General features: G+C 43.9%; 1 protein-coding gene across 1 annotated transcript in view; it reads right to left on the bottom strand.

Annotated features, from left to right (window-relative positions):
• The window catches only part of stard9 (StAR-related lipid transfer (START) domain containing 9), a 58,874-nt gene extending 45,995 nt beyond the window's left edge, over positions 1-12,879 (bottom strand). The window contains exons 1-3 of the mRNA XM_070445097.1: positions 12,552-12,879; positions 10,006-10,075; positions 5,556-5,672 (exon numbers count right to left, since the gene is read on the bottom strand). Coding sequence (XP_070301198.1) covers positions 5,556-5,672; positions 10,006-10,075; positions 12,552-12,598 — 234 coding nt within the window. The 5' untranslated portion in view covers positions 12,599-12,879. The remainder of the gene's footprint in view (positions 1-5,555; positions 5,673-10,005; positions 10,076-12,551) is intronic.
• Positions 12,880-12,886: the final 7 nt, after the last annotated feature.

Below are 12,886 nucleotides of genomic sequence, written 5' to 3'. Positions count from 1 at the left end.
ATGGTAGTGTACATGGGTACTCTATGTACTGGACTGTCCCCCTGAACAGCAGGTTTGCTATTACCATCACTGGTCCAGAGAACTGCAAGTATACAGAGATATGGGTAGCAACACCGTGTGAGATAACACTAAGATAACATTAAATTAGAATACTTTTTTGTCCATCACAGGTGCTCCACATTTTTTTTAAATCAGAATTTTATAAGCGATTAAGCAAGACCAAACTATTGATGTCTTTGTGCCTTGTTAGTGTCCGTAACTAGTCTAATAGTCTGCCACAACAAGATCAAATATGTGCGGGAGTCATGGTTCCTTTAACCAGTCATCAGTAAAGTTGGATTCAAGCTCACTAGTGTGGAATACAGTGTGAGAGGAAAATGCACACCAATCACATTGAAGCACAGAGCCGTTCTTCTTCTCCCTATAGCACGACTAACACACAGACCTAGAAACACCAAGAGCAGAATCGAGTCATGAACATTGCATGGGGGGAGGGAGAGAGCGAGAGAGAGAGAGAGAGAGAGAGAGAGCGAGAGCGAGAGCGAAAGAGCGAGAGAGAGAGAGAGAGAGCGAGAGAGAGAGAGGGGAGAATAAGAGAGAGCGAGAGAGAATTCCAGAGGTGGAGGAGGGGAATGGGCAGGGGGTCGATAGAACCGCCCATTTCTCGTCTGCCAAACTCACAGCTGCTCCACTAAGTAATTTTTCACAGTTAGATTTCAGCCCAAAAGACGTCATTGGACAGGATCTGAGTCTGGAGCTCAATGCTGGGTTTTATTACCAAATGAAGTCAGCTTGGAGCTTGGACCGGGGTGTTTTTGCTCTCCCTCCCTCCTCGTTCTCTCTTCTCCAACTCTCTCTACCCCAATATATTCTCCTCCTCCCCCCTTCCCTCTCTCTCTCCCTCTTCCACCCTCATCTCTCTGTGCTCCAGATGACTCCCAGTTCTCAGCTATTTCCGTTTTCCATCTATTTAAATGCCCCAGTCCTTCAACGAGTTACGGTTAAATGTCCCATGTTAATTAAACATAGAAGAGAATATATTACGCCGTAAGTATACACATCTAACACGTACAGAACGAGCGCTTAAATAAGCTGGTCCATTCTCTCTCTAGTTCACCACTACCTCAACAGCTGGCTTCCATTATGGATTACATCTCTTCTTCAGCTCTGTTCCAAAGCCTAACTCCGTAGTGAATACCTAGGATCTCGCATTCTCTCTCTTTCTCTTGCGCCCTCTTCCTCCTCTCACCTTCCCCTCCTTTCTACTCCCCCCCCCTCTCTCTTCTCCAGTTCACTCCTTCTTTCTGACTAGAGTGAAGAGCATGCAGGTGAACCGCCTCTGGAGAACACTCCATCAGCTCACTGTCACTGCAGCACATACCATAACTAGTCAACATCATTGACACCCCTAAAGATTCCTATAAATAAAGTAGTCAAATGTTTCGTATCAGGGCCCAAATTCCGGGCATGCAATGATTACATCAAGCTTGTGACTCTACACACTTGTTGGATGCATTTGCTGTTTGTTTTGGTTGTGTTTCAGATTATTTTGTGCCCAATAGAAATGAAATGGTAAATAATGTGTAGTGTCATACTGGGGTGACTTTTATTGTAAATAAGAATAGAATAGGTTTCTAAACACTTCTGCATGAATGTGTATGCTAACATGATTACAGATCATCCTGAATGAATCGTGAATAATGATGAGTGAGAAAGTTACAGAGGGGTCAAAGATCATTGCGTGTTAGGAATACGGGAACAAACACTAAACTATTAACTACTTTATTTATAAGAATCTTTAGCGGTGTCAATAATTGCAGACCCCACAGTATGTGTTATTTTTCATTCTGTGGCATATACAGCACATCCAGACAGTACAGTGCAACACAGCAGAGGTCTAGCATAGGGGGTTTGCTCTGGCCAGTCTCAGAGGGGTGTGGTCGGGTAGAGACTGGAGGAGCAGGAGTTAGGTTTGAGTTTCCCCTCCCCCGCCATGGGTCTCAGACTGACTCAGTCCCTCAGGGCTCAACAGGAAGTTAAGCCAGGAGGACGACGTCTTCTCTGGACACACACAACTACACTACAGCGCTCCGACATGTAGCTTGAGAAAAACACAAGACTAAATTGTGACTTTAAAATAGTGCTTGGCACCAGTGAGAGGGAAAATATCTGACGCTTATCTATAATAGTGAGACTTTTTTAATGGAATTAAAGACTGTTGAAATTATAGGTAGGTCTATTACACCAGTGGTATTATTAAGGGAGAAAACACAACTCTATTATTTTTTTAATAAGTACAGTTGAAGTCGGAAGTTTACATACACCTTAGCCAAATACATTTAAACTCAGTTTTTCACAATTCCTGACATTTAATCCTAGTAAAAATGCCCTGTCTTAGGTCAGTTAGGCATCAGCCACTTAATTTAAGAATGTGACATGTCAGAATAATAGTAGAGAGAATGATTTTTTCAGCTTTTATTTCTTTCATCACATTCCCAGTGGGTCAGACGTTTACATACACTCAATTAGTATTTGGTAGCATTGCCATTAAATTGTTTAACTTGGGTCAAACGTTCAGGTAGCCTTCCAATAGCTTCCACAATAAGTTGGGTGAATTTTGGCCCATTCCTCCTGACAGAGCTGGTGTAACTGAGTCAGGTTTGTAGGCCTCCTTGCTCGCACCACGCTTTTTCAGTTCTGCCCAATTTCTATAGGATTGAGGTCAGGGCTTTGTGATGGCCACTCCAATACCTTGACTTTGTTGTTCTTAAGCCATTTTGCCACAACTTTGGAAGTGTGCTTGGGGTCACTGTCCATTTGGAAGACCCATTTGCGACCAAGCTTTAACTCTACCTGATATGTCTTGAGATGTTGCTTCAATATATCCACGTAATTTTCCATCCTCATGATGCCATCTATTTTGTGAAGGGCACCAGTCCCTCTGCAGCAAAGCACCCCCACAACATGATGCTGCCACCGCCGTGCTTCACGGTTGGAATGGTGTTCTTCGGCTTGCAAGCCTCCCCCTTTTTCCTCAAACATAACGATGGCCATTATGGCCAAGTTCTATTTTTGTTTCATCAGAATCTTTGTCCCATGTGCAGTGCAAACCGTAGTCTGGCTTTTTTATGGCGGTTTTGGAGCAGTGGCTCTTTCCTTGCTGAGCGGCCTTTCAGGTTATGTCGATATAGGACTCGTTTTACTGTGGATTAGATACTTTGTACCCGTTTCCTCCAGCATCTTCACCAAGGTCCTTGCTGTTGTTCTGGGATTGATCTGCACTTTTCGCACCCAAAGTACGTTCATCTCTAGAAGACAGAACGTGTCTCCTTTCTGAGCGGTATGACGGCTGCATGGTCCCATGGTGTTTATACTTGCGTACTATTGTTTGTACAGATGAACGTGGTACCTTCAGGCGTTTGGAAATTGCTCCCAAGGATGAACCAGATTGAGGTCTTGGCTGATTTTCTTTTGATTTTCCCATGATGTCAAGCAAAAAAGAGGCACTGAGTTTGAAGGTAGGCCTTGAAATACATCCACAGGTACACCTCCAATTGACTCAAATGATGTCAATTAGCATATCAGAAGCTTCGAAAGCCATGACAACATTTTCTGGAATTTTCCAAGCTGTTTAAAGTCACAGTCAACTTAGTGTGTGTAAACTTCTGACCCACTGGAATTGTGATACAGTGAATTATAAGTGAAATAATCTGTCTGTAATCAATTGTTGGAAAAACTACTTGTGTCATGCACAAAGTAGATGTCCTAACCGACTTGCCAAAACTATAGTTTGTTAACATTTGTGGAGTGGTTGAATTTGTGGAGTGGTTGAAAAACGAGTTTTAATGACTCCAACCTAACTGTACGTAAACTTCCGACTTCAACTGTATGTCTGCGTATGAAAGTCTGGGGAAAGTATGAACTGCTGAGGGAATTAAGTGTTCTGAAACTGCACAAACACAACATTTTCGTCATCTGCCCTTACGACCAGTCCTTAGTGTTAGCCTCAGGTCACCTAACACGAGTCGTTTTATTCAACACTGTACTCAAATGTTGTCAACATACAGCACTGTAAATAGTGTGTAGTCTACATTCTTTGGGACAGAGCCTAGAGAGAAGGGTAGACCTAGCAACTATCTGTGACGTGTGGCCAGTAAATGTCAGCTCTGGTGCCACTGTGTCAGAGTTTGTGTGGAACAGCCACACACTTAAAGGCCTCGGAAAGAGGTCCGATTGTGACCCTGCTCCACAGAAGTAAAGAGAAAACACACACACTAACAACAATATATTGTATCTCTATGCCGTGCCCCTGTTTGCCCCTCCTCCTCGCCCACCACGGGTCACCAGAGGAATGTAGTGGCAGGGCCACCCCACCAGCACCCTCTGACTGGGCACAACTCAGAGGTGGAGAGAATGGGGCAATAGAGAAAGAGACAGCGAGAGAGGGAGGGATGAAAGAGTGACACAGACAGAGAGAGAAAGACTGTATATAGACATAACACGACATTTGAAATGTCTTTATTCTTTTGAAACTGGTGTGAGTGTAATATTTACTGTTCACTTTGAATTGTTTGTTTCACTTTTGTTTATCCATTTCACTTGCTTCGGCAACGTAAACATACGTTTCCCATGCCAATAAAGCCTTGTGAATTGAATTGAGAGAGAGCGCGAGAGGGAAGAGCGCTGTGTTTTGCTTCAGAGAGTGGGCCGTCACAGCTCTTTCACTCACACACACACACACACACACACTTCTCAGGGGAGGAGAGGTGACAGCAGAGAGGGAGGAACTCTCCAGTCTTCACAGACAGAGACCAGAACAAAATCATTGGATCTAGACCAAGCCAGGGTGGCCCAAGGCTTTTCCCATGGCATGGTACTTGTCTTCAACACCAAAGGCAACATTGCTTGCATAGCTTGTCCTTAATGGGAATGTTGGTTTGTAAATAAATCAGCCAGGAATCAGAACAAGACAATGCAGCATTCATCAAGTTTGAGTTCTATAAACGGAGGTCCAACTAACATGACACAATGGCCTCTGCTAGTCTGTATCTGAGGGGGTGGGTCTTATTCTGGCTCCTCCTCCCGTCAGTACCAGGAAAAACGGTAGCACCCACCAATCCAAGCAGCACAAACAGATTTAATCAGCCAATCACAGAGACATAAAAGGGAATCTGAGGCCCGCACAAATCCGGAGAACAGATGGAGCTGATATCAATATCCGAGACGTTTTGTTTCTTTCCAAACACAGTATTATTTCCCCTGGACGTCTTCCTTCAGTCCAGGTTGTGATTCCCCGTGCCCACCCTGCCCAACGTTCCCCCGGCTGCTTCACACGCAAACGCCACACGCAAACGTTCCTTAGTGCACATCATGACCGTGGAAAAACACTTGTTTGGACAAGTACAGATAGCACCTTTCACTCCAATTTCATGCTTACTGACACCCACCCCTGCCTGGCACGCACATGCCCGATGCCGCCACTCAACCGGCACGAAACCCAGGAACAAAAACAGCTCAAATCAAAAACAAACACAACACGCAGGACTCCTACTTACCTCCTCCTGTGAGGCGTAGTGTGGTTCCTCTGGGGCCACAGACCAGTAACAGTAGTCAAAACCAAACTCCAGCACCTTCTCCCTGGAGTCTCCATGTCCGTCCTGACGTCCATCCAGCTGGGGGGGGGGGGGGGGYYGYGKACAGACAGAGAGACAGTGAGACAGTTAGAGACTCTCAGGGACAAATGTCTTGCTTATCAAAAGATGAGGTACGGTTTAAGCTGTACTGAGACACGTGCACGTTTTGCTGCACATTCAATCAGGTCTTCAAAATAATGTGTCGAAGCTTATGCTTTACGGGACTGAGGTTACAGGGTTACAGCCCAGACAAGAGAACCTGTGTTCCTACTAGAGACAACCACTTAAATCAACTACAGTGTCAGCATTACTAATGAGACTGACTGCCCTGGTGTTGACTGTTGACTAAGGGCCATGCCATGAAAAAGGGCAACTGAAGCAGAGCATGTATCTACACGCCCGGACAGGACTGTTGAGCTGTTGCTGTGGACAACTTTAGTTTACAGCCACTGAGCATCATTTCACAAACAGTACACTCATCTTGTGCACGAGACCTTACAAACCGTCAACCTCTTATGTATTTTCACCATGATACGGTCTAACCTTTATCTTAACGCGTCGATATCGTTGTCTCCACGTACAGCGCATTCGGAAAGTATTCAGACCCCTTCCCATTTCCCACATTTTGTTACGTTACAGCCTTATTCCAAAATGGATTTCTCATCAATCTACACACAACACCCCATAACGACAAAGTGAAAACTGTAAAAATGTTTGCAAATGTATAAAAACATTTTTTGATTTTATTATTTACATAAGTATTCAGACCTTTTGCTATGAGACTCCAAATTGAGTTCAGTTGCATCCTGTTTCGGCAAACGGCAAACACCCGTCTATATAAAGGTCACACAGTTGACGGTGCATGTCAGAGCAAAAACCAAGACATGAGGTCGAAGGAATTGTCCACAGAGCTCAGAGACAGGATTGTGTCGAGGCACAGGGTATCAAGGGTATGCAGCATTGAAGGTCCCCAAGAACACAGTGGCCTCCATAATTCTTAAATGGAAGAAGTTTAGAACCACCATGACTCTTCCTAGAGTTGGCCGCACGGACAAACTGAGCAAATGGGGGAGAAGGACCTTTGTCAGGGATTTGACCAAGAACCTGATGGTCACTCTGACAGAGCTCCAAAGTTCCTCTGTGGAGATGGGAGAACCTTCCAGAAGGACAACCATCTCTGCAGCACTCCACCAATCAGGCTTTTATGGCCAGACGGAAGCCATTCCTCAGTAAAAGGCACATTACAGCACATTTGGAGTTTGCCAAAAGGCACCTAAAACACTCTCAGACTATGAGAAACAAGATTCTCTGGTCCGATGAAACCAAGATTGAAATATCTGGCCTGAACGCCAAGCGTTACGTCTGGAGGAAACCTGGCGCCATCCCTACGGTGAAGCATGATGGTGGCAATATCATACTGTGGGGATGTTTTTCAGCGGCAGGGACTGGGAGACTAGTCAGGAAGGAGGGAAAAATAAACAGAGCAAAGTACAGAGAGATCCTTGATGAAAACCTGCTCCAGAGTGCTCAGGACCTCAGGCTGGGGCGAAGGTTCACCTTCCAACAGGACAATGACCCTAAGCACACAGACAAGGCAACACAGCAGTGGCTTGAACCCGAATGAACATCTCTGGAGACCAGAAAATAGCTGTGCAGCGACTCTCCCCATCCAACCTGACAGAGCTTGATAGGATCTGCAGAGAAGAATGGGAGAAACTCCAGAAACACAGGTGTGCCAAGCTTCTAGCGTCATACCCAAGAAGACTCAAAGCTGTAATCACTGCCAAAGGTGCTTCAACAAAGTACTGAGTAAAGGGTCTGAATACTTATGCAATTATGGTAAGATTTTTCTTTTTAATACATTTGCAAACATGTCTAAAAACCTAATGTCTAAAAACCTGTTTTTGCTTTGTAATCAAATCCAATAAAAAATCGAATACATTTTTATTTGTCACATGCGCCGAATACAACAATGCAGTTAAGAAAATATTTACTAAATAAACTAAAAAGTAAAAAATAATAGCAACACAATAAAATAACAATAACGAGGCTATATACAGGGGGTACCGGTACCGAGTCAGTGTGTGGGGGTACAGGTTAGTCGAGGTAATTTGTACATGTAGGTAGGAGTAAAGTATTGTGTGTAGATTGACGAGGAAACATGTATTTTTTAAAATACATTTTAGAATAAGGCTGTAACGTAACAAAATTCGGAAAAAGTCAAGGAGTCTGAATACTTTATCCGAATGCACTGTATGTACAGCTGACATCACCATCGTTTCAGAATACACTCACATTTAAGGGGATCAGGTTGAGCAGGGCACATACGAGTAGTTATTTGGGATGCACAGTCGTAGATCAGGGATTCTGCACAGTCTGACAGTAATCAAGTCAATCGTCAACAAAGTTTCTAACAGCAGCATTAGGCCACACTGAAGCTATTCATTCCTCACAGCCAATTGACTGCAGTTAAAACCTGCTACTTCAGCCATGCACCATTGTTATGATACTAAACAATAGCCTTGCTTCGGATGGCTGATCTGAGAGTGAACCACATAGCACACAGGCTTAGACATGGTGGGTGAGCTCGTCTCTGTGGTCATTACCCTATCCATCCCTCTATCTCCATTTCTGTCTGCTCCATTCCTTCACTCTCCTGTTCTCCCGTCCTTCATCAACTTCGCCCTCTCTCTCCCATCCGCGTGTGTGTGTTTATTCTCCTGTTCCTCTCTTTTCACTTTCTCCATCTTAATCCAAACTGTCCCACTTTCCTAAAATAATTATTCCCATGGGACCTTGCTCCGGGCAGCTCTGTAACAGCAGGACACCATATGTGGCTCGTCTCTTTCACATCATTTCCAAAACACATATCCTCTCCCTTCTCTAACTTCTGCCGTAAACATCTCCAGCCCTGAACAACCAGTGATAATATTGATAATATTGTAAAGCTGAACATACACACTCAAGAAACATGATTTTGAGTCACTAAGAGGGAGTAATAAAGCAGTTTCCTCCTAATTGCTGGATCTGGGAGGCAATAATTAGATTGTGGTTGGGGGGAAGCTGTCACAGATACTCAGTCACGCTACGGAGACGGTTTTAAACCACTCGCTCTAACAAAGGTGTGAGGGTTGTAACTTGGGTTCACAACTTGTCATCATCCACCGAATAGCAGAGTCTTGAGTGTCCTATTTGAGTGTGTGTATGCGTGTCGTGGTGTCTGTGGGAGGGTCCCTTTGCCTGTGTGTGTTTGTGTGTGTGTTTCTACAGGTGTGTGCGTGCCTGTGGGCCCTGTGTACGACCGTCCCTCCCTCTAAGTGTCTCCGAGTGTGTGAGGCAGTGTGTGTGAGGGAGAGTAGGCTCTGCACAATCATTATAAACAATATTGGAATCAGACAGCAAAGGGCCCAGTCCTGAGTGTAAACATCCTGTGTGTAAGAGACACATACCCTCTGGATGACCCCACCTCCTCAAAACCTGCTACCCTCAACCCGCCCTACACACATAAACAGTACGTCAAGATCGCCGCCTCAGCTCTGACGTTGATTGACAGATATATTGGCCAATATCAAAGAGCAATAGATCATGGGAATATCACATACAGTATCAGGGGTTCCTCAAGGGTTCTTTGTGGAACCATGATGACTCAAAAAACCCTTTGAGCTCTTGCGATGGTTCTTTACAGTTCATAAAAGGGTTCTTTGCTCTTTTGGTGATGAGTAAAATGTAGGGGAGGCGGCTGATTACAATGTTCTGGGGCGTAGTTTGAGCACAGATCTTTTTGTGCAACCGTGAGTGAAGAGTGTCATTCCAGTTGATCTAATCTGTTGTGTTAGCCATTCTGTAAAACCATGGCCAGTAATGTGTCTTGTGAAAGACTCACGTATGGCCTTGTGTCAATTGAGGACAGTTGACTAAATCAGCCAGGGACCCCCAGCTGTTCCAGAGGTAGCTCACTTGGTTGAACTAGCCAATTAACACAATAATAACACCTATGGAAATGTAACAATATACTATGGCTGACCAGAATATAAAGAAAACCTGTATGGTTCTACAAAAGGATCTACAAAAGAACCGTTCAGATTTTTTATAGAACCAACCTTTCTCATTCTCCATAAAGGTTCTATAAAGAACCATAAAAAAAGGGTTGTAACTATAGCAGAGCTCTTTTCCGCTGTAGTACATAGAACCTTTTTTTAATGGTTCTTTATAGAACCTTAGGAAAGGGTTCTTTATAGCCCAATACAGGTTCCATTTAGAACCTTGTGTCCATTGCAATCTGATACTATTTAGGAGACGTGTGTGTGTGTGTGTGTGTATCAGAGTCACCTGTGCAGTTACATGCTGGGTAAAAAGACAGTATGGCACTCACCTTAGTATTCTTTATCCTAACCAACTTGTCCTCCACCTGCACAGCTAGCCTCCCTCCATCCACACCTTCCCTGTGAAAGACAGAGAGATAGACATTGTGTTAGTATACTTTCATTTCTATAGTTTCATGCATTTGCTCACATTAACTACACATTATAATCGCCCAGTCAGGGGGTATATTGGGGAGACGGGTAACAGACGCGGGGGAAGACGGAAAGTCACGGTGGACAGACATGACCACAAACTGGTGGTCCTCTGTCGCTGTTAGTAGAGCATGGCACCTGTAAAGTCAGGATAGTGGGTTGAATTCCTGGGACCCCCCGTGTTAAATGCATGCACACATGATTGTCAGTCGCTTTGGATAAAAGCGTCTGCTAAAATGACATTTATTATTTTATATTAACTGAGTGTGAGAGGTAATAACAAAAACAAATGAGGTGACCAGACCATGTCCTTCATTCATCGGTTCTTCTGATCTACCCACGTTACTCAGGCAGGATGGCTACATGAGACCGATCATTATTATATTAGTGGTTGTTACAGAGACATCATTCAATCTGTACTATCTTCTCAAATGCCAGATCACTCTGTTTTATGTCCTTTATTTTTTGTGACTTTTAAAGGAGGAGGGACTGCAGACAAATCTAACAAGTGCTACTTGAGAGTAGTGACATGAGACTATTACATGGTGTCAAAGACAATCCCCAAAAATCCCTGAATCAGAGTTGGAAAATACTGTCCAGTTCTTATTCAAAAGAAAACAGTCCAAACGGGCCCTGCAAAGAGTCCCTCGGGTGAGAAAGCTTGAGCCATTCCTTGGACAAAAGCCCATGTGTGTGTGTGTGTGTGTGCTCCAGCTGCTTGTTCTGGACACATATGATGCAACAGAATGAAATCTGAGGCTGTAGAAGAGTAGAGCTGAATGACTTTAAAACTCCTTGAGCGATAATGGGGGATTGCAACAATGCGGGACACTGCAATAGTACAAATTACTTCTCTGTCCTTGGTCTGGGTGTGTGAGACGGGGTAGATAAATCACACTAGGGACTCTGTTGGAAGTTGTAATAAGCACATGCTCCACCACGTGGGATTCATTTTGCCAACCCCAGCAGCCCAACCCAAAACCACGACAACCTCAAGAGAGACGGCTTCTAACCGGGGTTTGACCAGCATGAATGGAAGGAGGAAGGAAGGATGGAAAATAAAAAGAGGCCTCTTCTGTTTTGACACAAACTGAACTATTTCTCAAACGGATTGACACTTTGTAACACATGTAGTAGCTAGTGCTGTCCTCTCTGTTTCTCTCTCATTCTCTCTCTCTCACTCTCCAAAGGGTTCACGACATACTGTAGCCAATTGGAAAGAGTCGGATTGGCTGTCAGTAGGCAAAGGATAGATTACGTAGGGCCCTATTAGTCCTTTGAGAAATATGTAACGGCTTGGGTTCTCCTGTTATCTCTGTGTCACAATGCAAAGCCTGAATGATGGCATGACAGCTACAATTAAACTGTACCGAAGGGCAAAACACTTTCCATTAACACATGAACACACACACTGCACAACACACACACACAACAGCACCAACTCAAATCCCTGTAAAAGACACAACCAGGAAGCATGTATTTGCATGACAGTGAATGTTAGCTATTAAGTCCCCTTTTGTAATGCAAAGCGCAAGGAAAGGATTTAAAACAACCAATGATGTTCAAGCAAAGACGTTAAAAAAATGCTTTAAAGCTAGGCCTATGTTGCTTGGCCAAATGCAATGGCAAAATACAGCTAACTTAAATTTGATTTAACTGTACAACCCCACCCCCTAAGCATCCCAAAGGACCTTTAACTCGACATACTGTTGTACTTTGGGCTAATAGGCGGGTCCTTGTGGGGCACAACACTTACTGCACTAGTCTAGCTACCCCAATAAAAACATTTTTATGCCGCTGTAAAATAGACCAAAAAAAGTTTTCCCATGAGTGTTTCACCAACAACTGTTGCTTGTTAGATGGTGATATGAGCGATATAACAAAAGGGATACGTATTCTTTAGAAGGCAGCACACACATTCATTTGTTCTAACACTGTAATTACAATATTGTTGTTATTGTGGCATATAGATTACTACTTTAGTAATTGCATAATAATGGAGTGAGTGGAGCCAATAGATTTTTCAAAATGTCAACGTAAATGTTTTTATTCTGACAGTGTAGCCTGCCCTATGCATGCTGTCAGTGGCTTTTCAATAAGTAACTTGCAAACTGAGACCGAGGGTGTATGCACAGTACATAAAGCATGCACATTTAAGGCATATAGGCTACCTACATCGCATCATCATGACATTAAATACGTTGTATCAGAAACTAGAGCTGGAGCTGCCCAATTCAGTCCAATTCCCATGCGTAGTAACACTGACAACACACAACAGCAGAATAAATCCCAACTATTGTCATCTATTCTAAAAATGATAATTTGCATAATGAAGCAAAGCTAGTTAGTAGTCCAACTTTATTGACAGTGAACTTAGAATAGAAGAGAAACAGGGTGAATTTACCTTGCGTTGAGAGGGCGAACTCGAATGGCGACTTTCACGTTTGCCATAGTTCCTCTCTTGGTAAAGGCGACTCGTTAGGATATAAACACCACTTAATAATTACATTCACCCGTTATTAAAACGGGAAAATGTGTATTCACCGTCCGTCAATCAAGACATTTCTCACGATAAAGAGCCTCTTCGTCCCGACGCTCAACGGACAGCGGGACACACTGAACGCAACTTCCTGCTGGCCTGGAGTCTCAGCCTGGCGAGTCTGTGTAGAGACCGAGTGAGGCGGAGCAGCTCAGGGGATGCTTGCCTTGCCATTAGAATACATGGGGCATATACGATGT

The sequence above is a fragment of the Salvelinus sp. IW2-2015 genome, linkage group LG9, assembly GCF_002910315.2.
Source record: "Salvelinus sp. IW2-2015 linkage group LG9, ASM291031v2, whole genome shotgun sequence".
NCBI classification, from domain to species: Eukaryota; Metazoa; Chordata; class Actinopteri; order Salmoniformes; family Salmonidae; genus Salvelinus; species Salvelinus sp. IW2-2015.
Note: the sequence above shows the minus strand (reverse complement) of the source record. Positions and strands in the feature narration are given on the sequence as shown.